We start from the raw sequence: 26,603 nt of genomic DNA, 5'->3' as shown, positions 1-26,603 counted from the left end.
GACAGAGTCCCACATTTTCATAATATTTTTAGAACCCATAGAGATATGTGAGTGTGTGTTTGAAAATGTGTGTGTCTTTAGCTTTAAATGCATTCAGGTGAGCCTCATTAGTGATCAGCAAGATACTGATCAACAATATTAGTGTTTCAGTGAGCCCACATCAGTAGGGTAATTTTGAGCAGGTGTGATACAAAAAAAAGCTTTGTGTGGCACATGAGCACAAGTTCATTAGTCCTTGAAGCATGTCTCTTCAATACTATCTGAGGTAAGCATTCATTGTTTAATTGCACCAGTTCATAAACCAATTTTTCCATTATTGTAATTCTTAAGAATTACTACTTTTTTCCCCCTATAGACTGCCATTGGTTTGTTTGATTCTCTCTTTTGTGGGATGTTTTCCTGAACTGTCAGTAGGTAAGATTTAAATTTGAGTCTGTAAATATTTAGAACGGCTTTCTGTTTTTCAGAAAACATTGAAATAAGCTGGCTTTAAATTTGCTGCTGTATCTATTTAGAAATAACTTAAGAATATTATGTCTTTAGGAGACATCACGGAAAATGATCCAAAGATCAAAAACCAGGCATTGGAAAATTTCAGAAGTGTTAATCCAGCCATCCAAAATTCAGTAATACGCACTCTTCAAGGGAACGTAGAACAATTTACCAACCAATATCCGCTGCCGAGGATCAACTCCTCTCTATACAGTAAGAGAAATGATGGCAATGCCAAAAATCCAAGCTTCAGTCCCACTGAGGCAAGAGCCTCTGCAGATGTTATCTATTACCGTTCAGTCCCAAATACCTCATCCAATGTCAATAGTAGACCTAATCCTGTTGAATTGTCAAGCGTCAAATATGATGATGGAATTGATGCCAAAAGAAGCTATGCTTTCCAAACAGTCCAACGGGAACAAAATCCTTTATACTTCACCGCGAACCAAAAGAGCTCTAGTGATATTAATCTGGCCCCATGGCTGATGAGGAAAGGTCTGAGGAATGAAATGCATGCTGCAAATGATTATAGATCTGGGTCATTTGACTATCAGCATATTTCAAGATCTAAATCAGAAATGTATTCAGGCAGTTCAAGACCATTAGGACTCAATGAACCCAATTTGAGGGAAATCATTCCTGTCCTGCCGATCATCAGACCGGCACATGCTAAAAGAATTCCAGCTAATTACATGTCTGGAAGCTCAACTGTGAAGCACGACATGAGGCACAGAAGTGATGGAAATGTTCTGTTTGATAACATGCTTCAACACAATGGCAAGAATCAAAAAGTGCTGAGAGAATTTGTACCATCAAGTCCGTCTCTCTCAATTGTAAGAGCAAATCAGCAAGCGAGCAAATCAATGCCACGTGACTTTTATGCTGGGGCCGAAGCCACTTCCTATGAGAATATGAGGGATGTATCTCTTTCCAAGGTGTTCAAACCTGCATCCGTTCAAACCCCAATAACTCCTGTGATTAAGATGTCAAATTCAAATAGAGGTCAAAGCATCCTTCCCTTAATAAAATCTCAGATGTTTTCTTCTCAACATGATCAGGTCAAGCAGTCGAACTCTGAAAGGGTCGCCAGCCCGAAAGAAAATCCGCGAAGTAGCTTTGAGTATGGAAATACAAAATCGGCCATGAGCGGATACACTTTCAAGGACATTCAATTGACACCCACACAAAATGGGTACCAAAATCGGGGACAAAGTAGTCCGAGTTCTTCGCCCCTTCAAATGTTTCACAGTCAAAAGTATGATAATTCGGCAACAGGCATGTCTGCCATCAGGCCTTCAGGGACCAATGTTGCCCGCTCTTACAAAGAGTCCTCATCAGATGAAAACAGTGGCATCCGAAGACCGGTGTCTACGCTGTCCAACCAGTCAAAACAGGGCACACATTTGACCCCACGAATGCACTTTGCAAAGAACACCTTGTTTTCAGAACATGATATAAATTTGAATCTGCCAGACTCAACATATAATTCATTAAAGAAGCCAAGTCAGCATAATGCGCGAAACAGGACCGATCTGAATTCCTCCGGCCAAAGTACAGCACAATCATTAATCGCTAAAAATTATCTGGTGCCAAGTCTCGCGCCGGGTTACACAATGAAGAACGTCCACAGCGTTAGTCCATTTGTGTCTGGTACTCAAGACACATCTGAATATTCAGGTGTATCTGGTAGCCGAACCCGACCATATTATCTGACTTCTAAAAAGCCATTTGCTTTTAGAGGTTTCATATATGCCCCTACGTTGCATACAACTCTACAAAAAACAGAAATGCACTCTGTCCAAAAGTCTTTCATAGACTATTTATCTAATGTGCAACATGCCCCTCATTCCCGTAACGCCCTAAGTGCACTTGCTCACAAACCCTTGATGCCTAATAGCTATGAAAAAACACTTTTCCAGATCAAGGACATTGAAGCAAGCCAAGAAAAACAACCTGATTCTTTTGATAATGGACCTCAGCGTGAAACTGTCTATTCAACTGAAGCTGGAAGTAACGCCAAGTCTGACGCTCCAAAGCACCATGTTGATAGAGGTCAAGCTTTAGTGAAGAAAGTAATCAGCACAAATACTTCAGCAGGTCTTGGTACAATAAAGGAGCATCCTAAAATGGGGTATGATGACGGATCAAAATTGGATGAAGTCCAGTCAAAAACCTCTCAGAATTGGATTTCAAGCAGGTTTACTTCAGCACAGACCACTCAAGCTCCGACTGAATCGAACCAAGGTGAAATACCAACAGTGAGATCCTCAAACGGCGGGTTTGTTGGACCCAACACGTACTCTGCGTCCATGAAATCTAACAACAGTCACTGGTATCCCACATCAGAGCCTGTTCTTCCGATCCTCAAGTCTTCTCTTATGAACAAAATGATTGGATCTCCTCAAATGGGCAATGCTGTTATCCAGCCACTTCACAGGTATAACTTCAAGGAGCATGAAGATCTGGTAAATCCAACAAGGGAAGTTACGAAGGACAGAAACTCAGTTGGAGTAGCACAAACAAATATTAGTGAATTATTGAGACCAACAAGCAGTGTTGTGACTGGCAGGCAGGTTGAAGTGACTCAAGAAGGATCTGGAGAAAACTCAAACAAGAATATAAATGCAATCCCATCCTCTCAATCTGCAATATATAGAGCTGCTGACATTAGTAGTCATAAAACCAACAGCTCGTCAATTATATACAGACCTGCTAACAAACATCACGGTAAAGCTAACATCCAACAAGCTAATGTAACTTCAGTCTGGACGAATGAAACGGATCTCGACCTCAGTGCTATCGGTGTGTCCCAGGCATCAAGTCCCACAAGCAGCTTTGTTGTCGGAAGGTACGTTAATCCGTTTAATAAAGTCTCAACCAAATCAAACCTCAACATGTCTTCAACAAAAACAGGGCTTAACAATTATAAACCAGTTCGGTTCTCAGATATAGCAGGTAGCTCCTTCTTCACTAAACCACGTTCTGCTGTCAGCAAGGCAAAGGAAGAAGTCGATCTGGTAAGTGGTCAAAACGCCTCCAATTCAACCCAACTGATGGAAGAGCTCTTTAAAGAGCTGCTTTATGACACAACAAAAGGCAATTTCTCTATGACCTTGGCCTTACAAAATGAAATTGATGAAATTGAAGTGGATTTAAGTGGACCTGAGCTTATGACAACAGCTGCTATGGACATCACCACACAATCTATGGACATCACCACACAATCTGAGCTTCCTATAGACATCACCACACAATCTAAGCTTGCTATGGACATCACCACACAATCTGAGCTTGCTATGGACATCACCACACAATCTGAGCTTGCTATGGACATCACCACACAATCTGAGCTTGTTATGGACATCACCACACAATCTGAGCTTGCTATGGACATCACCACACAGTCTAAGCTTGCTATGGACATCACCACACAATCTGAGCTGTCATTTACAGAAGACTATACTCTACCTCAACCAACTGTCTATTCCTCTGAGCCACCGCTGGATCATACTACATCTACAGCAGAGGGTACTGATCCATTGTATGAGGGAACATCGATACCCAATACCTCTTTGTTGGTCACAATTACCTCAGAATGAGAGATGCCTGTATTTACTTCAATGTGGCCCGTCATCGACGCCGACAGACTACAATGTGAGGTGTTTCTCTCTTCTGTAGGTAGATGGCGCCAGATCTGTCATCAAATTCATTTGCATTAAAATTGTGAGTTCTTCTGAGTTTCATATAGTTTTCTCTTTATTTCCTTTTGATAAACAGCATTTGTTAATATACATTTTGGTTTATATTTCTCCCATGTTTTTTTTTAAAGCATAGCAATATATTGAGAATATGATATCTTATATCAAACTGAGTCTTAATACAGTAATAGCCTAAACATTTAAGTTTAAGAAGGTTTCTTGTTGATGAACATGTGGACATGGGCTCATACTGTACATGTGTGAATATGCATTCAATTTCCTAATAGTTTAGTTCCCAAACTCCCCATGGATCTAAGCTCAGTTTGCTGTAAATTTCCAAGTTGCCTTTTATGAGTTCTACTAAAAAACTGTGATTTTAGTTGTTCAGGCAAAATGCAGAGCTGTAACTTAATCACGCATTGAAAATAATTGTTTATTTCCGCATTGGTTTATTTATTTTCCGGATCTAGCTGGGTCATTCCTGTTGTGCAGTAACTTTTAATCTCTGGAACTTATAAGATCATTAATATGCTTGTGTTGTACTTTTAAGGAAGTATTTTTATGAAATTGAATGCCAGACTTGAAGGCACTTAAAATCAGGCACTTAACCTTTATTCAACTTATAAAATGGCAAGAAATAAGGACCTTTAGCCAATATCCAGTGAGCAATTGCGAGTTTACATGACGATGCTTGCTTGGTTAATTGTGTGATCTATAAAACACAAAACAGAATCCATCAAATCCAAACGTAACTCGGGTTTGTGTTGTTGTTTTTCTATCAAAATATTGTCACTTCCTGCAGTATGATGTCATCAATGAGTGATTTTTATTTTATTTATCTATTTATTTTAATAGTGAAATTAAGGACATGTGTAACAATGTTCCCAAGTGAACATGTTTTGTTTAAAATGTTTAGAGTAGAGAGAAGAACATTTAATAAACACTTGGCAAAAAAAATGCAACACGTAACAGTGAAAATATTAAAAATTTCACTCCTGTTTACTTAATTGTGATATTGAGATGAATGGAAACTATTCATCTGTAAAAACTGAAAGTCAGACATGTTCCTGGATCAACATACTTTGTTGATCCTGGAACAACATTCCTGTCTGAAAAGTTTGTCCTAACCCTATCCCTGCCCCTAGACCTAACCTTACCCATAACTTATCCCTAGAACCAGAGGGGAATAATAGGCGAATAACACTGATGTAGAAGCACTTAACCCTGTTTGTAAGCCTAAACTTGACATAAACTGTAAACTTGTCCATCAAATCTGATTGGTTGATTGGAATGTTGTTCAAATATCATGTTGTATTTAGTGAAATCACGTTCACCTCCTTTCCCCAGTATATTATGATGGCATTAAAATGTATTTCTGAAATAAGCTTGACCCAGTCGCAAATCAAATTTTGTCCACAATATGTAAGGAAGGTTGATCCAACAATATATTTTCAGTGCATGTGCCTCAGATGGCCACCAGATGGGATGTGTGCGCTGTCAGAATGATCTCACGGGGTTCTTGGAGTTCATGGTGGAGTTGTGCTTTCTTCTTTAATAAGGACAGAACTGCCAAAAAAGAAAAGTATACGTATTTGTATTTAAGCAAACCTGCAATGTGTGAACACACAATTATCACTCTGTATTTAGCATGCAATAAAATCAAATGTATCACACTGACTGTATTGAACAAATAATTTCTGATTAATCAAAAAAAACATCATTAATGAGGGTTAGAGTTTTGCTTCTGCATCAAAGCTGTAACAGCCACATTTGTAAGAACGACCCCTAACCTTTTCCCATTAGAGGGGCCTAAGCAGAAAAAAATCCCCTTGTCTACGCCCCATATGAACTGCCCAGCATGAGGCCAGGACAAAGAAAAAAAACTGAGGGGTTTTCTGTCAATCATGACCACATACATTGTACAATGGATTACCACACTTCCCCCTAAAAATGCCTTGACATGGGAACATTCCACGTCCTTAAGAAGTTTACCGTGAGAATCTAAAGCTTTACTGTATGAAAAAGTTGGACATTTTAATTACAGTAGTCAACATTTGAAGTGGATCAAAACCTTTCATCCAAGTTATGCATGAATTTTGAACAATACCCATCTTGTCTTACGACAACTTTGATGCACTTTTTTTTTTATCCACTTCTGTATTTTATAACAAGTAAGCGTATAAGCTAAACGACAGAAATGCCTGAGTGTGTGAACACGTTGCATTCTCACCCAAGTCGTCTTGTTTTTCCCTCCCTCCGTCCCTCCCTCTTTCTGCGGGGGAATTCTGTAGCATGTGTCTGTGGGATCTCAGGCAGCTCTTGGGGAAAATAAAATCCAGAGGCCCCGTAGTGACGCGACCCCTCCCGCTCTCGCACCGCTCGGCTATTCACACTCTGTCTTAGGGTACAGCTTGGGTACAGGGAGCCTTTTTGTTCAGATGTGAGGCCAATTTCTGATAGCTTCAGTCTCAGCCATTCAGAAAGAACCCCTAAATCTCATCTGAGCTTCCTCAGTTTGACTGTCTAAACTAGCTTTTAGCACATAAACATGTTGATATGCTAAATATGGCAGGTAGAGAGATGGAGATACATGGAGTGAAAGAAACTGGAGAGAGAAGAAGGGTCAGAAAGAAAGCAGTTTCTGTTTAGCGGTAATGACTGGGTATTAAAATGCATTAAAACATAATTACCCTCCATGCTGTGGGCGATGAGAACGCACAGCAAAACTACTGTTCCCCATCGACCCGCGTCTGCTGAACTTTGGTTGGACCATCCACTCAAACGACTGGGCAATCAATGAGGCTCATGGATTAAACGCATTACTGACTACAACTGTGTCAGATTTAAATCTGTGAGGAACGGAGATTAAATGGAGGACTGTAAGAAAACCCGTAAATGCTGAATTAGCTTGTTATGATAACCAAGAGACTACTGTGTGTGTGTGTGTGTGTCTGTCACTCTCTTTCTCGTGTGCACATACTTGCTGGTCTTCCTGCCTCGCTGAGCCAAAAGGGAAGTAATAAAGCAGGAAGACTTCCTGCTGAAGCTCAGCTGTAAGAGAGTGTGTCGCGAGGTTAGCAGCCCTATAAAATTAGCATAAGGTGAAAGCTAGCAACTTTGAGGCTGGACTGGGGTGAGCGAGGGTAGTTGTAACACATGGTTTAAAAGTTTCCACACACGCTAAGCATGACAAAATGTTAGGTAGGCCTATTTACTAGTTGCCATGTCAACACTAGGGTGAATTCAGGGTGAGTGGGACAGTTTTTCCCATTGAGATGACTTGGAAAAGGTGTCCCAAATCAACCTGAATTCCCCTATATGTAAAGAAAGAAATTGCCAACTTTTGAGTAACGTTATAGCTTGGAGTGTGAATTATTCCCGTGGGGGAATTATGATTCACAAGCTTGTGGTTCAGTTTGGACATAAATATATTATACTACATGTTCATTTTTCTCTAGGAAAAAAAACTTTCTCTACTAATACTGTAAACTATACAGGGAACCTGTATAAAAGTTAAAATTAACAACTGATTTGTATAATTGCATTTTAGACCGTTTTTATAATAATGTTATATTAATATATTTTTAATGAATGTGTAGGTTAATATAGTGCTTTTTAATTCTTCTCTCTAGAATGCATTTTTCTCACTAACTTTAGTTTGTGGACACTGAATAACATGGTTTTTCTTAAATGTAGCATAAGCATATTGTTCACAAGCTGGTTTATTGACGTCTTTCCGCAGTTGAAACACTGGTAGAGAGATTTCATGGGACATTATACATTTCAGTAAGGTTCTTTCAACAAACCCTCTGATGTTCATTCTTGTTTATTTTGTGTTATAACAAGCAGTAAAGAAGAAGAAGTGATGAGAAGTTCGCGCGCGCTCCCTCTAGCTTGAACTGAGGAACTACAGCAATCTGTCACGCCAAAACAGTATTTATCGTTTGAATTTCGTAATAGCACGTACAAAATATGAAAACTGAGACTCAAAAGTACCCTGCATTGTCTTGTCTGTCCTACGTTGTCCGTGTCCTCTTCGCTCGTCCGATGCTATTTTGTATTTTCCACTGTGTGAGATAACGGACGTGTCACGTGGACGTTGCGTGAGTCTCGCGCTGAATGCGTGACAAAAGCAGCACTGTGTCACTGACATGTATTTTACCATAGCACAAGTACATTTCTAACCTAAATAACTTTTTTGTGTTTATTTAAAACGAGAGAACCCTGCAATTATTTGAATCTCCCGTTTCGATATGTCTTTAATAGCTAACTTGAAGAAACTATGGAGGTAAGGGTATGATTCACATTAATATTGTTTTCTGAATTTAATATTGTTATTCAGCAAGGAGGCATTAAATTGATCAAAAGGGACATAACATATCTACAATGTTTCAAAAGATTATTTTTTATTTCAAACAAATTATGCTGAATCCTGAAAAAAAACGTATCATGGTTTTCACAAAATTTTAGGCAGCACAACTGTTTTAAACATTGATATTAATAATAAATGTTTCTTGAGATTCAAATCAGCATATTATAATGATTTCTGAAGGATCATGTGACACTGAAGACTAGAGTGATGATGCTGAAGATATATCTTTGCGTCAAATAAATCATTTAATATGAACAAAAATTGTTTTGTTTATTGAAATAATTGTAATAATTATTTTAAATTGTAGAAATATTTCTCAATATTAGTACTTTAACTCTATCTTCGATCTACTAAATGCAGCCTTGGTGAGCAATGACCGCATTTTTTAACAGTAGCCTAGTGTGCAAATATTTCCTTTTTACTGTATAGGCAATTTTTTTCTACTGTTTTTTTAATATCCTCTGCTCATTTTCTATATGCTTCTGCTCTGTATGAAGGCAAACTTCCAACTCCATCACAACCCATTTTAATTCTGTATTATAACATTTCTAAATTAAACAGAATATTTCATGAAAAAAAGAACAGTGCAGTGAAAACTTAAACATTAAACATAGGGAATTTATTGGATCGGAAAAAAAATGTGTGTTATGTAGCGTTGACGTAGAGTCAATGCTTGTATAGATATTTGGTTATTTGTTAACATATCCAGTAGCCTGCATGACCAAATAATGTAAAAAAAAGAATTTTAAAGTCACCATGAAATCAAAGTGCACAGTTATGTTTTTTTTAATATATAGAATATTGCAGTATAAATTTAAAATGAATAATCCATGCACAGGGTTAAAAAAAAAATCCACACTTATCTGCTTCTGCCAGCTGCTAATACATTCAGCTTTTTGATCTCATTTTTGTCACTTCTTTTAATGTCAAAAGTTCAAAAAGAGCCATGCATTTCTTTCCTAGCGTTCAGCCGTGTGCTGAGCCTCACACCCCCAGGACCAGGCGGTGAAAATACAGGCACGTGTGGATTACAAACCAGGTCACGGGAAGAGCAGAACCTCACATCTGTGTTTCTCCTGTAGGTGAGAGTGCTTGTGTCTTCGGTGGCCATCAGGTTTCTCATGTGTGTGCTGCTGATGTGCGCAAGAACACAAAATGCTGCTGCATAGCAAGTGTTTTTAAGTGCCGAGGTTTAATTCACCTCGAGAAGAGCCGTCCCGGGGCCACTGTGTGTTCTGAATAATACAAGTGCTCCTGTGGTAATAGGCCACCCATGAATATGTGCCCTCACTTCCAATCCTAGACGCCCAGCCTCCTACACCGATGTCAGTGAGTGCGCATGACAAGTTGAAACCAGACTTTCCACATAAAGATGTCTTTTGTGCTCGTGAAACGTGCATGAAAAATGTGTGGAATGACCCTTAAGACTCTGTATACTGTACGGTATCAGCTCTGGCTAAAGCTAGACAGCTTGCTATTCATAGATGTATAGCCCGAGATACTGTTACGCAGAGAACGCATGCAGGCCGCATGCCATGGAAGCCGGTTCCACCTCAGACTGAAGATAAAAAAGTAGTTGAGATTAAAAAAAAAGTTACATTGTCAGAGATTTAGATTGTCAGAGATACACAGTAAAGCCGCAATTACAAGAATCTGTCAAAATGATGAGAAATAATGTCAAGTCTGTCATAATTATGAGATTATGAAGCTGAATATATTACGGAAGTAATATGTAATATGTGCTTGCTTTAGTGTGTAAATGCTATAAGTGATTTTTTTCTTTCTTTTTTTTTGGTTTGAGTTGACCACGAAATTGGGCAGAAAATAGAGCAAATCTATACAATACTTTTCAAAAAGCCCCACATTTCACATTTAAATCCAGTTTTTTTTTAACAGACATAAACACAAAGACATGAATCACACACACACACACACACACACACACACAGGTGTTCAGTTTTTTATATATATAAATGTAAAATCATGTCCCAGAAACACTCAATGTTGTAAATGCTTTGGGTTAAATAAATATTACATAACATAAAAATACTAAATACATTTCTATTTTTTATTTTTACATGAATAATCTGATTAATGTTCTATTTATTAAAACCAAGTATAAATCTAATCAAATTAGCGTTTGTAAGCATTTTTACATTTATTTCCAAAATAACAACTAAAAACCAGTAATAACAAACATTATATTTGATTTGTGAATTGAAGTTCAGTGGTTCTTTTTAAGTCAACTTATTTTCAGATCAGTCATCGAGCTCGGTAAACACTGATCACAGACATGAAGATTTACCTTTAATTTCCTCAAGTTTGCTCACTACAAACCCCGAAGTCAAACATGTTTTCAGGCTGTGTCCGGTTTGATTTTGACGTGATATAAAGCTGTGATATCGAAGTGGCTGAGCTGTTTACTTACTTTTTAATTAGTCTTCCCATTACCATTTTGTTCATTCAGACTGATTTGGGAACCTGGAAGGCGGATGAAAACAGGAGGCGGGATTTATCACATCCAATCATAGCAGGATGGAGATCGTGATTTCCTCCATTCATTCTCAATTACCCCCCACCAAACGCACCGCACGCTTTAGGGGGTCTGTTAAAAGTCAATGTGCTCAGGGGAGGCAAGAGACACACGGCGTCCCGCTGTAACTTTACCTGCGAGTGTCACTGTTGGACAGTGTTACTTAAGAAAACAAGTGATTTATACACTTTTAATATACACTTATATATACATGTATAGTTTGTCAACAGGAACCAAACACAGAGTGCATGAGAACAACTCAAAGTTTCTTCCAAAGTAGCTATATAACATTGCAGCAGCGAAGCCTGTAGAAACGCTGTATCATCTAATGGGCCAGGTCACACAGAACGCCATTTTGCTGTTAAAAAAGTTTTTTCTTATTGAACTTTTAACTTGATCTCCACGCTATTAGACTGCTGTGTCATGGGACGTTACAAAAGACGCGAGACATAAAAAGATATTTTCTGAAGATGATATCTCTCAGAGTTGTTTTGTCCATACAGGAAAGTCAATTGTGGGTTTGATGTTGTTTGGATCCAAATGTTCTTCAAAATATTATCCTTTTGGATAAATTATCCCATATTTTGCCTTGCAACTCCAACCTTGACTTCAGTGGAACTGAATGTATGACATCTATAAACGCATATTGTTTCCGTTCATTGGCTTGGCCTTGATTAACTCGTGGTGTGATTGTTGAAATGCACTCAAAGCAGAGATCATTTCTTTTGAATGAACAATATGTGGGATTCCACTTATGATTACAGGAGAAACTGCTTCTGTTCAGTGTGTATTTGCATTATGGGCTGTTCTGTGTGTTAGACTAACTCAGTCTGGATCCAATAAACAATCATTTTTATTTTTGTACCTAAGCAAGTAGTAAAGAGTAAGGAACAATCATAATATGTGTACAATACAGTGTGGGGTGTTATTAATTACTAAGTAATACTACTTTTCCCTTGAAAAAAGTCAGGGATTACTCTTTAATTTAATTACTGCTACTTCTGATGTAATTGCATTAAATATTATATACAAGGATGCACTAATATTACATTTTTTGTCCGATACGATAACTGATAATTCTTTATATTTGAAAGCCGATAACCAATATATTGGCCGATGAATTTAAATGTTATTTTTGAGAGCCTAATTATAAAAACAAAAGTCTCACCATTAAAAGCCACAACCCAAGCACACAATTATAATATTGTTCTCATTATTATTATTATATGTCGCCTAAATGACAGACTTGCGCTGCACATGTTGCACTTCACAATATTTTCCTTTATGAAGTGATTCCAATAATATTTCAAGCAATTCAAAACCATCATGTTGAAGTTCGCAAATGAAGTGTCACAGCTGAAGGAAAAATCCATTATTTATCGGCTTTAATATATCGGCCTAATTTTCTTATTGGGCCGATAAAATGAACTGAATGAAATGGAATTATATGTGTTCATTAAAAATGAACATATATCGGCCGATATTGATATGGTGGACGATATATTGTGCATCCCTCATTATATAGACTATACAACAACTCTATGTAAAACAATAGTGGATTTAACATTAAAATGTAATGTTAAAGATAATATTCCCTGTCCCTTTACACACTTTGGGCAGTTAAATAATAATTTTATAGTATTTATTTGAAAGAATTCAGAGCAAGAATTTCATGTCTAACCTTGTATTGTTCAACTGGTTAAAGTCCTTATGGGATTTAGAAAGTAATTCGTAATAAGTAATCCAATACTTTTTAGATAAATTACTACAGTAATCTAATTAATTACACCATTGAAGATGTAATTAGTAGCTAGTAATTGATTACTTTTTTAGATTACCTTACAGGTACACTAGTGCAAACACAACTGTCACACACTAAAAAGCATAAATAAATATTCAATCCCGAGGTTATTTAGAGGTCGATGACAAGGCAGAATGTGTGTCCTTATTTAAAGGGATAGTTCACCCAAAAATGAATACTTATGTTGTTCCAAACCTGTGTGAGTTTCTATCTTCTGTGGAACAAAGAGGAAGATATTTTGAAGAATGTTTGTAACCGAGCAGTTTTGGTTACAGTTGACTTCAATAATATGGACAAAAACATTGAGACATTTCTCAAAATATCTTCTTTAGTGTTCCACAGAAAAAAGACAGTCGTGCAGGTTTAGAGCGATATGAGGGTGAACTATCCCTATAAATAAAATATGTATAAGACATTTTCATCATAACAAAAAAAAAAAAAAAAGGAATGGAAAACATAAGAGAGAATCATGTTTTGAACACTCCTGTTTTTATTTTACCACTGTTTGCCAGCAAAGGGTGTCACTGTGATACAGTGTGTGGGAACGATTCCCAAATAAAAGCCTTTAAACACCCCCATTCCGGACTCTCATTGGTATAGTCCAGTGTGGATTGGTCAGCTAGCATCCTTGCGTGCCAGTTGAGGTAATCTACCGCAGGACACCATCACAGAAGCACCCCACCCTTAAGAGTAAAAATAGACGCTTCGTGTCACTGAGCCAAATGTCTGTGACTGGTTCCTTTCAGGACACCACTGTGGAGAGAGCAGAAAAAGGGAGGCGGAAAGGAGACAGGCACTTAAGTACTAATGCATGGGGCAAAGAGGGTGGAGAAACAAACAAGGAACTAGTCAATCCACACAGCTGTGATGCTAGGCTAGCTGAACACCATGATGAGAATCATCTTCATCTTCATCATCATCACCAGAAGCAGTGCCATCAGCGTTGTCTTCCCAAAGACCATCTTTCCTGTATCAGTTCAGCGTTTGCAATGTAAAAGAATAGCAACCTTCAAGCACATCAGTCAACGCCTGAACAATTGAAAGTCTATATTTAGAAAGCTAATATTGAAAACGAGGCACTTTTTGTATGTATATATATATATATAATATGTTCAACGATTGCAAATCACTGTAGTTTTTTTGTGTGAATACTGGACACAGACTGTTCAAGTTGAAGGTCAAAGGTCATTGTCATTGGCTCCATTGTCGTCATTCTCCTCTCTGATTGGTTATAGTGCTTGTGTGCTGAGAGTCTGAACAGCACAGATTGATGTCGCTTGTCTCGTTTGGCACTTGTTCCCATCGATTGCAGCAACCAATCATTGCGGAATAGTCTTTCCAAAGTGCTTGCGAAGTTGGCTGGGTTTGTGCACTCGTCTCTCTCTCTCTCTCGCTCTCTCTCTCTCTCTCTCTGGCAGGTGCATCAGGTGCACGGGAGAGCGCCATCAGTACGTTTCCCAGAATTCCACATTGCTGAGGCATCAACATTCTGAAAAAGACAGAAATGAGATGTAATGTTGCATATTCTTATACAAAACATGGGAAGTGTAATTTTAGTATAATTGATATACTATTACAGTTATTGTTAATATCTATAATTAGATTTTATTTTTATACAGTTTGATTTGATTTGCATTTTTATAATATATATATTTTTTTAAATGTCTATATACAATAGTTTTTATTACGTTTGGTTTTTAGCTTTAGTTATTTTAGTGCTACAACTTAAAGTGCCCCTATTATACTATTTTAAAGTTTCTTAATTTTGTCTTCGAGATCTCCTACAATAGATTTACATGCATCCAAGGTCAAACACTTTCATTTTCTTATACCATACATTGCACATCACCTCATTTCTTAAAGAGTCTGAAAACGGTTCATTCGAAGATTCAGTCTCTCTAAACCCCTCCTTTCCAAAAGTCTACTCTGCCCTGATTGGTCAGACGGCCCGGTTGTGATTGGTCGACCGCTTACAGCATGTGTCAGAAACCAAATGACCATTACCATGTGGCTACAGCGTAATATCATACAATAAACTCCATTGAACTGATTATTCGTTTTTGTAATTAAAGTTTATGCATAGTTTCCATGACAGAGTTCAAGATAAATGTCTTCATCTTGTTCAGCTTGTTCGCCAAGTTTCAAATGATTATTAAACAGTCTGAATTCATGCAGTGGACTAATGTAGTGAATAGTGAATGAGGATACAGGGGGCGATTTTGGACACAGCCAATAACTTTATTTGTCGTGCACTTTGATCTTTAAAACTTTGCAGACCTTTTACATTCACAAACAGCGATATTACACACTGCATGAAAGGTAATATTCAAAAAAGCATAATAGGGGAACTTTAAACTAAACAAAAATGAGAAATGTTGCATTTGCAACTGAAACCGAATAAGCTAAAGTTTAGATTTTATTTCAGCTTATGTTTATTTTATTTCAATTTAATGTTTTTATTGTTTTAGTTTTAGTATTAAACAGTGGATTTTAAGCAAAAATACTGAATGAAGCAAATTCATTCTAGTATATTATAAAATAAATGTCCGATTTTGAGGTCTAACATGAATAAATGTGCAGTTTAAGAACAAGGCAACGTGAACTCTGGCTGAGAGGTCTTGTTACTTCACATGCTGTTCAGTGGCAGTGATTCGTGCCATTGCAAGAAAATCAATAGACATGTTCTATTGTAGCTTTTCTTATCAGAATAACTATTTGTTCATGTATTGTACATCGAGTTGTACAGGGTTAAATGCCATTAATGTCATGATGAGGTGCAATAAAACCCTACTGCCATGAAAATGTAAATGTGTTTCCGAGAGTTGAATGAGATCACACTTAAGTCGCACACTGGCTTAATGCATGCATGCATATGACAAAATATGCATGTTTTGAGTAATTTAATCAATCCAATGTGCGTCACCGGTTGGTCTGCAAATGTGGACAAGGGCATAAACAAAACAATCATTGAAGAATAACAAATTGAATGTCTTTATTCATAAAATCACAGATGAGCCAGTCCCTTTTCCTCTGCCCAACATCTTTTCATTTCCACCCATTATTCTGCTATTTGTGAAAAGTAATCTGAGTAAACACACAAAGCAGGGACAGCAACTAATTTAGAGGGAACACAAAATGATCAAATGTATTCCCTTAATGCACTCCCGGTCTTCATTTATTTCGATAAAAGTGCCAGCCAATGAAAAATGTACAATTGAATGTTCTTCTAAACTAATATACTACATCCCTAAATTAAATACACAGTGCAATTACAAAAACTGACCTGAACCAACCAGACATGTTTGCATCCAACCTACAGTACGGAGTAAATACGTATTGATAATGCCAGACGATTTTACAATCTGTTAATTGGCCATTTGGAGACAATCTCATCATGACTGCCAAATGTATTAATTGTCCCGGCTGATATAATGGTCTATCTCTAGAGGAGACACTACACAACATTTACCATCACAAGTTTAACACGCCCAATCTTTATAAAACTATTGTCATCTAGAATCTAATTTAGTCTAAAGGGTAGGAGGTTGTGTATGTTTACTTCTAACCCCAAATCCTGGTCTAAACTGTTGCAACGCCAAAAAATAATGACAAAAATAAACCAAGAGGTTTTGACAAACAGGCAAAAACAAAATAACTCTTGATGACCTGAAAATTGACCAATGTTCCTTTCCGTTGCTGCTCTCAATTTTCTAGTCTTGGCTCTAATTGTAAAAAGGTTGCCCCCGCCACCTCTGCTCCTCTCTGAGCACAGCTATATTTAGTCCCTTCAGAACAACTCGTTCCAACCAGAACACAGAGAGACTCAATCAGAAAGAGAGAGAGAGAGAGAGAGAGAGAGAAGAAGGGAGAGATCAGATGAGCATCAATACACAAACATTTGGAAATGCAGCATCCACAGCATATCATACGCTGGTGACAAGTCATGCCAGTCTTTTCAGCACGGAAAACAAAACATTGAGGTTTCCCACTTTTACTTTGTGTGTGTCCGATAGAGAATATTTGATTCATTTGTGTTCTGATAACTGTTAGATTTTAAAATAAAGCTGCAAGCAGCAATTAAGGGGCCAAGCTGAATAAATGCACGATGAGTTATTCAAGCATGGCTGGGAGCTTCAAAGCAACTGCAATAATGAGCAATTAAAGACATTTTTAGAATATTTTAGTCAAAATGGTATGGCATTAATATGATTAAATTGATTATCACTTCTGACCAATAGGTGGCGCTGCTAACAAATTGATGTTGTGTGGTCAGTGTGTGGAGACAATGATACATACAAAGTTTGGTGTAAATATGCCAAAAGCATTAAAGAGTTACAGTCTCAGAAACAGCTTGGCGCCATGCCATCAAATTTGTTGATGCGTTATTCGAGAATGGATTGGTCAATCAAAGAGCTTTTAATAACTTTTTGCTGGAATGGTCTGAAGATGATCTGAGCTGATTTTGGTGAAATTGGACCAACGGTCTAGAAGGAGTTCATAAAAACAAACAAAAAAAGGTTTTCAAAGAAATAGAAAAATGGCAGACAGCAAGTTCGACCGAATTTGGCATAATTGGTATCGTTGTTCTCGGTATGACTCAAGGAATCTATCAAGTTTAATCAAAATGTGCTAAATGAATCAAAAGCATTAAATATAAATTTTGACCAGAAAGTGTTTTTGGTGTACTTTTCGAGTACCTTCATGTCATGGTCCTGATGACACACAGTGAGTTTCGTAATGATGTGCTAATGCGTTTATAAAATACAGCATTTTATGACTAAATTAAAAATGGTCGATATGGAAAAATTGGGTATGATTTGACCAGATATATAGTTTTTGGGTGAATGGCCTCTCTCCTGACCAGTAGGTGGCGCTGTGCCGAAATTCTGCATGTAGCCTCAGGTCATGCTTCTGATGACATGTCCCAAGATTCGTCTAAATGTGCTAAAGCGTTGCGGGGAGATAGCCTCACATCCAATTTGGCGTGGTATTCATCAAATTAGTTAAATCTATCAAAACGTTTTTGGACAGTGCAACTTTGGACAGGTGATGGTGCAGACGGACTGAGTTTTGACTCCAAAATTGGTTGTGTTTAATACGGAGACTGTCCTCTATTAGTGTGCCAAATTTCCTAATTTTCCTGCTAGCAGTTCTATGGGCTGCCATAGACTTCAATAACAGAAGAAGAAAAAAAAGAAGATAACTAATGGATACATTGGGTGTCTTTGCACCTTATGTGCTTGGACCCTTATTATTGTTTTATTTAAGCCTCTGACTCTATAAAATGATTTGATAACAATAATATGCATTATTAATAGTTCAGTCATGAAACTGATAGGTCCTTAACTCAATCTGTTTGCAATCACATCATTCTCTAGGCCACAGCTGATTGGTTCCCGCTGTATTGGTAGCTCAACATTCAAATCCTAGCCTATTGTTTGCTGTGGCAGCGCGCTTTCAGAAACCCTCCACCCTCCCCAGCTCCACCTGTATATATCTGCTATGGGTAATTCATGCATGCTTGCTCAAGCTGCTCATAGCAGGATGTCGTGTATTGGCAGTAGCAAATTTCGTACTTGCTCTTCTGCAGCAGATCTATTATGCAAAGACCAAACACATTAACATTTTCATTCTCATTACAATGCCAAACTCTCTGAGAGCTGTCATGACAGAAAATGCATTTTCACCTTTTTCATTTGTCTTAAACTGCTTTACATTTCTCAGTTGAGAATCAACGGTGGCAACGATCAGGTGGAAAATTGTGCATATTACAAAAAAAAATCCCTCTAATCACATTCACAACAACGGCCTCACGCTGACAGCAGAGGCTTGGACACGACAGCTGCAGTGCTGCAGGTACAGCCCATTTCCTGCACTAAGAGCCATAATGAGATGAGACCACAGATCCATCTATCTCTCTCATTTCATCACATATCCTACCATCCGTACACTGATCAATTTAATAATGCCTCTGGGACCATCCCTCTCCCTCTCTTCCCCCTCTCTCTGTGTCTGGTCTGTGACATGTTTTATGTTTTATCTGTCTGTCTGGGCCGGCATACATTAGTTGAGTGTGAGTGTGAGTGTGAGTAGTTTGGCATGGGGAGAGTGTCTGCAGACTTTTTGTGTGTGTGCCTGTGTGAACATTTCAGGCACTGCCAAATAGCATTTTGGTTAAATTACAATGATTTTACAGTCTGTGTTCGAGGCAAAGAAAAGAAAGGCTGATGAGAGGGCTTAAATAGCACAGTGGCATATAGTATGCAGTGCCTCCTGTGTATGAAAGCATGTACATACAGCTATGTGTGTTGAGTGCCTGTATGTGAGAGAGTGTGTGTGACACTGATCTTTCCTCTGCTGAAAGTATATGAGTGACGTTCTGTTTTCAGTCCCTGAGGTTGTCAATCATTGACCAGCTTCACATCAACTTTTAGAATGACATTATGATATGTTTATCCAGGAGTGTGTATGTGCCATTCAGTCGGGTCTTACAGTGACATGAAACAACAGCTGTGAAGCGCACACACACACACACACACACACACTTTATGGAGAATGTCCTCAGGGAAAGCACGTGGATGAAGTCCATCCCATATCATAGACTGAAAGAAATGACTTTAGGAAAGTGAGAAAAAGGAAAGTGGAAAGTAATGTGGGCTTATTAATGACAGTGTAATTGCTAACGAGTACGTCTTGAGTCAGTGTGTGTAACGGAAATGTAAAGTAAATGAAAATGTGTGTGCTTGCGACGGCCTTGTGGAAAGAGAAGGAATCAGAAGCACTCCATTAGAGCAAAGATTTACATATCCTCCACCCCTTGTGTTCATTTATTTAATATTTTTGATATCTTTGAATAATATTCAATGTAGTGCTTAAAGCTCTTCTGAACTCATTTGACCATGTTTAAAGACGAGCTGTTATGCTTTTTTACATTTCCTAATGTCTTTAGTGTGTAATGTTGCTGTTTGAGAATGAAAAAGGTCTGTAAAGTTACAAAGCACAAAGTCACTTCAAAGGCAGTTCTTCTCTATATCAGTGTCACTGTTTCTGAACTCCCTGATACGCCTTCATTGTAGTTGTTGAGTTTTTCTTCTGGGAACGAACACATCACAATATTCCTCATTTAAATAATTCCCGCTCAAGGCATACATGTAATAAAGGGGCGGGGCCTGGTTGAGTTAGTTAGTAGTGTGTTGAAACTCGTGGTTATGGTGAGGGGCGTGACATTTCCAATCACACACACACTGACCCAGCCGACCAATCAGAGCACACTGCGTTTTTCAGAAGGAGGGGCTTCATAGAGACAGGAACTAAACAGAGCGATACTGACCAAGGGGTTAATCCATCCGCCAGAAACTGAAGCTTCCCCGGGGGCCGCCATTGGCTATCAAGCCATCACATGCTGTTAGCATTCAATTGACTCCCATTCATTTTGGCGTCACTTTGACAGCGAATAACTTTACATCTGAGGCATTTAAAGACTCCATTTGTCCATTATTTATTTCTAAAGAAACACGACAATGTATAAAAGTCTCCATTACCTTGTATCTTACGTTATGGCCCCGTAGAAGCAGTTTTTGTAAAAATAGGCTAACGATTGCGTCATAACCACTCGACTCTCTGTCGCACAGTCGAGAAATACTGTATAGACAGACGGAGAAACTCGGAAGCAATCGGGGGGACGTGGAGGCATAAAGTCAAGGGAGTAGCCCATAGGGACTCATAAAGTTGATCCCGCTGCTAGCTCATGGACAGCTAATACTCACGCTCTCCGTCTCTGCGAGATTCGGAAGGGAATGATTCAGATTTCTCTCGGCACAGCTACTAGAAGACCTACAGCTGTCAGACAGGTTGCTCACGACACATCTACGTCGTCAAGCTCAGTTTGAGCCTGTGCAGTTCGCCTAGCCATCAGGAAGTGAGTGCTTCTAATTGACTTCACTTTTCTCCGTTGAAACCTATGGGGTCGCTGTGTCTAGTTTATATACTGTCTATGATACTGACACACTGGGAAGAGAGGTGCTGCAACAATGTCAATTATGTGAAAAATAATGTGTTTTTTGAACATTCAAGCATGAAAACCTCTTCTAGTAGAGCCCATAAAAAAATCAAGACTTTGTTAAAGGGCATAACATGCCCTCTTTAAGTCTACAGCACAGAATGCTGCAGATGTCTCCCCCAAAATCAACACAGAAAACGTGAAAAAAGTCTGCATTTTCCATCAGGGCCTGGTGAAAACCCAACAATGAGCACTAAACTAACACACACACACACACACACACACACACACATTGCTGACTCATCTGTACCCTTCTCTCTCGCTCCTCAGGATTAACCACTTTTTCATCTTTGCAGAAACATGCAACATAGACGATAGTCTGAATGTCTCTTTTCCCAGGCATAATAAAGTATAATTAAGTGCAGCAATAATGTCACTATATAATTAAAATATCTTAAATATTTCCATGCAGCCCTCTAAAATTAAATGACATCTATCAGATACAGCATATTCGGTGTCTGGTGAAGTGAGTGATCTGAGATCTCAGTTCTGCTCATTGCTGTACCCTTGGGCTGCGATGAGAGCACGTTTCGCACATGCAGCAGAAAGAAATACACGTTTTTAATAAAAAGTTTCATATGATCATAAAAATGCTAAAGTCAGCATTAAGAACAGAATGTACACTACCGTTCAAAACTCTTTGGGGTCTGTAAGATAAATTAATACTTTTTTCAGCAAGAATCCATCAAATCGACCAAAAGTAGCATTAATAATGTTGCAAAACAATTCTATTTTGAATAAGTGCTTTCTTTTGAACTTTCTATTTATCAAAGAAGCTTGAAAAATTGTATCATGGTTTCCACAAAATATTAACCCGCTGGGGTCGGCAAACGCGCCGGCGCGTTTTTGCTCGTTTTTTTTTTTTTTACATAGCAGCAAAATAGACTTAAAATACTCCGTCATTTTTGGTCATACAGACTTAAGAAATATGAAAAAAAAGCTGTTAAATGTCTACTTTTTTTATGTGTCCACTTACAATCGAATCACAACTGTTTTCAACATGGATAATAATAATAAATGTTTATTGAGCAGCAAATCAGCATATTAGAGTGATTTCTAAAGGATCACGTGACACTGAAGACTGGAGTAATTATGCTGAAAATTCTGCTTTTCATCACAGGAATAAATTATATAAAAAAATGTATTCAAATTCAGTGTATGTATGTGGACTCGGGCACAGGTCTTCTCATTTCTAACAATTGGAAAAACTCAAATCACTCTTCTTTATGCAATAACAATTCGTTTTATGCTATTATAGTTACAACTCCTGTTAAAATCCATATTGTAGTAATTTTTTCAACACAGACTGCATTACTGTTGGTCACTAAAGCCCTGTGGATTGCGAAAGCTGATTTCAAATCATCAGTGGATCCCCTTTGACACTGCGAATCATCAGATCCTTCTGTACACGCTCCCATGTCAAGTCAAGTCACCTTTATGTATAAAGTGCTTTTTACAATACAGATTGTATCAAAGCAGCTTCACAGTGATAACATGAAAATAATACAACAAAGTTTGTTTCTAGACGAAAATTGCATCATCGTCCACCTTAAGTAAGCCAGATCAATAATGTTGTTGAATATTAAATGTCCCCAACTAAGCAAGCCAATCTGAAGCAATCCCCATCACTGGACATCACAGGAAACTGGTTTGAATCCCATCTCACACGTTTCAGGGCTGCCTGGAGAGGTGAAGTATCCAAAGAAACATTAAAGTGATCATTGGGGTTCCTCAGGGTTCAGTACTTGGACCTCTCCTCTTCTCCATATACACTACATCACTGGGACCCATCATACAGGTGCATGGTTTCTCCTACCATTGCTATGCTGATGATGACACTACCTTTCATTTCATGTCTGGCGGACATCTCGGCATGGATGAAAGAACATCACCAGCAGTTCAATCTGGCAAACACTGAGCTTCTCGTCTTCCCCGCCAATCCGACTCTACGGCACGATTTCGCCATCCAGCTGGATTCATCATAAATCACCCCATCAAGATGATGATGCCAGCCAGAAATCTTTGAGTAACCTTTGATGACAAGTTGACCTTCAAAGACCACATTGCGAAAGACAGCTTAGGTCATGCAGGTTTGCACTGCACAACATCAGGAAGAGCAGGCCTTTTCTAACTGAGCATGCAACACAGCTTCTTATCCAGGCTCTGGTCATGCCTAGGCTTGATTACAGCAATGCTCTTCTGGCTGGACTTCCATCATGTGCAATCAAACCTTTACAAATGATTCAGCACGAGCTTCAACGAGCCCACGTCTCACCTCTCTTTATCTCTCTGCACTGGCTACCACTCGCGACTCGCATCTCAAGTTCTTGCTTGCAGATCTACCGTAGGTTCAGCGCCTTCCTTCTACTTCCACTCGCTCTGACGAGTCTACATCCCGACCAGAAGCCTACGATCGGTCAATGAGGGACGACTCGTCGTGGTACCATCACAGAGAGCCACAAAATCACATTCTCGTTCACGGTTTCTTGCTAGTGGATCTCCCCGCCCTTCATCCGAAATGTAGAAACCCTGACAACATTCAACAGACACATGAAATCTCATCTCTTCATGAGCATTTAACCTCATTATAAAAAAAAAATCTATGCTTTTACTTTCCTTTAATCCCTCCCAAGCTTATGCTACTCTAAGCAATGTCTGAAACTTTGTATTTTAAAGTCCCCGTGAACCGGAAGTTGCAAACGACTTTTCTCCAGTGTTGTGACGTATTTCCAATATTGAACAGAGGGCAGGGTTTTACTTTAGCGCTCCTCCTCTCCATCTCTGCTCATAGCGGACTAACTGTTTGAGGGGAGGGGTTAAGCGTTTTCAACCCAAGCCGTCAAACTGACGTCATCAGAAAAGGAAAGCCATTCTAGACCTGGAAGTAACTTTTCAGATTTTGATTAAAGATTACCACGGCAAACTATTTTTTTTCTGTGTATTAACTTGCACGGATTAATTGTTCATCACAAGACTAGTAATATGTGCTAACAAAGTAAATAAGGTCAATTTTGATTTCATGTCGACTTTAAAGTGACAGCAGCCTATAATCCTGCTGTATGTCTGTGTTTTTAATCAAACAACAAAGAACAAAAAAAAAAAAGACTGCTCTTGACTGAATACCTTTTGTAACTTTATAGTATAGCATATGCTACTCTAAGCAATGTCTGAAACTTTGTATGTTAAGCACTTTTTGTGTTTATTTGCCTCTTCACGATGAATCACTTGCTGCTATATTCCTTATTCGTAAGTGCCTTTGGATAAAGAATCTGCAAAATGAATAAATGTTAACTTATTACAAATAGTTTGTGAATAAAATTGTTGTAATTTCATACACCTTTAGTCTGTGGTAAACATAATTAGCTTAAAATGAAAAACAATAGAAGTCTATGGTACTCTAAGTCCTTATTTAGACAGCTAAGTAAATGCGTGTGTGTGGGTGTGTGTGTGTTCACAGTTAGGAAGAGTGCTGCTCTGGATATTAAGAGGACTCAAGAGTAAGCGGTACATTTATTGAGCAATGCTGACTGAGCCCTTTCAGAGCTTCATTTTTGGACTGAATTTGCCCGCATCCCCGCAAGCATGCGCGCACACACACACACACACACACACACACACACACACACACACACACACACACACACACACACACACACACACACACACACACACACACACACACACACACACACACACACACACACACACACACACACACACACACACACACACACACACACACACACACAAGAAAGACCTCTGTTGTTTTTATAAACCTGTATAAGCTATATAAATACATTTGAATTACTAAAAACTAACATACAAATTTTTCCTGTTTAGAATAATAAAGACTGTTTGTTTAATAATCATTACTCTAAACGAGGACCCCGAAAGGGAGGTTTTGTTAGATTTAGCTCAAACTGTCCCTAAAGAATAGCTAAGTAAACACACACACGAACATACTCTTGAATGCCAGGCCAAAATACAGATCCAAAATGCTGCCTGATCAAATGACTAATTATTAATAGGAGTTTACTTCTCTAGTTTTTTCCTTCCTTCCATCCGCCCCTCTCTCTCTCTTTCACTGTCATTCCCCCTTTCCCCTGCAAGTTTAAGGTTACACTCTGTAACTCTATTCTGCAGAGCTTCACACACACACACACACACACACACACACACACACACACACACACACACACACACACACACACACACGTTTTTTTCACTATATTGCCTAACTCAACCCCTAACCCTAAACACAATATAAAATATTACACATTAAACGTGTAATAAAAACATTTTGTCTGACTTAAAAGCCTTTTTAACTAGTGAAGACTATTTGATTAATAAAAAGTTAATCTTTTGTAACATTATAAATGTATTTTCTTTTTTGTCAATTTAATGCATCTTTGCTGAAAAAATAATTTAATTCTATATACGGAGAAAAAAAAAAGGAGAAGATACTGACCCCAAACCTTTGACGGTATGCATTTTAAAGAGCGGCTTAAAGACCCCTGTGGTGAAAATCAAGTTTTAAATTTTGTTTATATGTGCAAATTCATCAGTTCAGGGGTATTTTCTCCTTAAAACTGCAGTTTACCAAAGACTCTTAAAAACACAGCTTGAAATCGCCCGATTCCTATACCGTCACAAACATGTGACCAATCCCGCCAAAGTGTGGCTTTTCTGACTTTCTATGGTTCAAAGTGTTTGTAAGGATGCTGATTGTTAGAAGGCAGCTTTCTGACTTTGAGATGGCGAACGGGAACATGGTTTGTGAAACATTAACAACGCATTATTAGCTGTTTGATAACGTAGTTAAGCCAAAGGCTAATCATATTAACTACTGTTATGCAGCTGACGATACATAAAATGCATTACCATTCTGATACATCGACTTGTAGACGAGCCTGTATAATTCACTCTTCCTCTTCTTCTGAAGAATCAGTTTCTGACTCAAACATATATGAATGAAATAAAGTAATATTTCCACTTGCCATCGTGTAGCGTTTACTACAGTAAAGTTATACGAGTGGATCGGGTATTCAGAGCTGCTGTTAGTGAGTGAGTGGAGGCGGGGCTAATTTGAATATTCATGAATCCACGTATACTAAATGAAGCAAGGCTGTAGAATTACATTCACGCTATTTTAAGGCATGAAGAAATTGTTTTCACATAAATGTAATTTTGAAATTATTTTCACATGTGATTTTGATTACCAAAGATGAGTATTAAGAGATACAATTATTGACTGCAGGGGGAATTTAAGTGTTCAAATACTATTTGGTGCCGCTGTATGCTGAAAGCAGAGCTAAAAAGAGCGAGAGAGACTGAGAAGTAATACAAGAACATTTTTTTCCCCGTCTTGTCAGGGTGGCTCATAAAGCATGTCACAGAAGCCCTGCAGTATTTAACCTGCCAGCACACACACACACACACACACACACACACACACACACACACACACACACGCACTTGATGACTGACATAGACATCACTCACAGAAACAAAAAAGAGAAATGCTGTCACATCCATCAGATTAAAATCACACTGGACAGACACAGCCCAGGTATGGCATGTATAATATAGGCTAATATGTAAAAAGAACAGTTTGTTTTCATATGCACCCACCCACACACACACACACA

General features: G+C 38.3%; 2 protein-coding genes and 1 long non-coding RNA gene across 5 annotated transcripts in view; 1 reads left to right on the top strand and 2 right to left on the bottom strand.

Moving 5' to 3' along the window:
* Positions 1-162: 162 nt before the first annotated feature.
* Positions 163-4,414, top strand: LOC306991324 (uncharacterized protein). Its single transcript, XM_079599057.1, has 3 exons — positions 163-265; positions 356-414; positions 544-4,414. Exons 1-3 carry the CDS (start codon positions 243-245, stop codon positions 4,089-4,091), a joined length of 3,630 nt encoding a protein of 1,209 aa, XP_079455183.1. The 5' UTR covers positions 163-242; the 3' UTR covers positions 4,092-4,414.
* A 215-nt stretch (positions 4,415-4,629) lies between these two features.
* On the bottom strand, positions 4,630-8,323 carry LOC306991335. Of its 2 annotated transcripts, none has more exons than XR_013796076.1 (4): positions 8,187-8,323; positions 7,171-7,241; positions 6,421-7,039; positions 4,630-5,756 (listed from the first exon to the last, which is right to left on the bottom strand). It is a non-coding gene; the product is annotated as an uncharacterized lncRNA (long non-coding RNA). The 2 variants fall into 2 exon arrangements; XR_013796077.1 differs by having other exon boundaries at positions 4,646-5,756; positions 6,881-7,039; positions 8,187-8,290.
* A 5,040-nt stretch (positions 8,324-13,363) lies between these two features.
* LOC306994545 (insulin receptor substrate 1-B) overlaps positions 13,364-26,603 on the bottom strand; it is a 58,189-nt gene continuing 44,949 nt past the window's right edge. For both annotated transcript variants that reach the window (XM_079605114.1, XM_079605115.1), the window contains one exon: positions 13,364-14,385. In XM_079605114.1, the coding sequence (XP_079461240.1) occupies positions 14,378-14,385 (8 nt within the window). In that variant the 3' untranslated portion in view covers positions 13,364-14,377. The remainder of the gene's footprint in view (positions 14,386-26,603) is intronic.

This window comes from Phoxinus phoxinus (assembly GCF_949152265.1).
Source record: "Phoxinus phoxinus genome assembly, chromosome: 2".
Lineage (NCBI taxonomy): Eukaryota > Metazoa > Chordata > Actinopteri > Cypriniformes > Leuciscidae > Phoxinus > Phoxinus phoxinus.
The sequence above is the reverse complement of the archived record's forward strand: the minus strand, read 5'-3'. Positions and strand labels throughout refer to the sequence as shown.

Coding starts and splice junctions, on each gene's coding strand:
- LOC306991324 (XM_079599057.1), top strand. CDS start 243: ATGTCTCTTCAATACTATCTGAG. Junction 266..355: donor TCTCTTCAATACTATCTGAG/GTAAGCATTCAT, acceptor TTCCCCCTATAG/ACTGCCATTGGTTTGTTTGA. Junction 415..543: donor TTTTCCTGAACTGTCAGTAG/GTAAGATTTAAA, acceptor TTATGTCTTTAG/GAGACATCACGGAAAATGAT.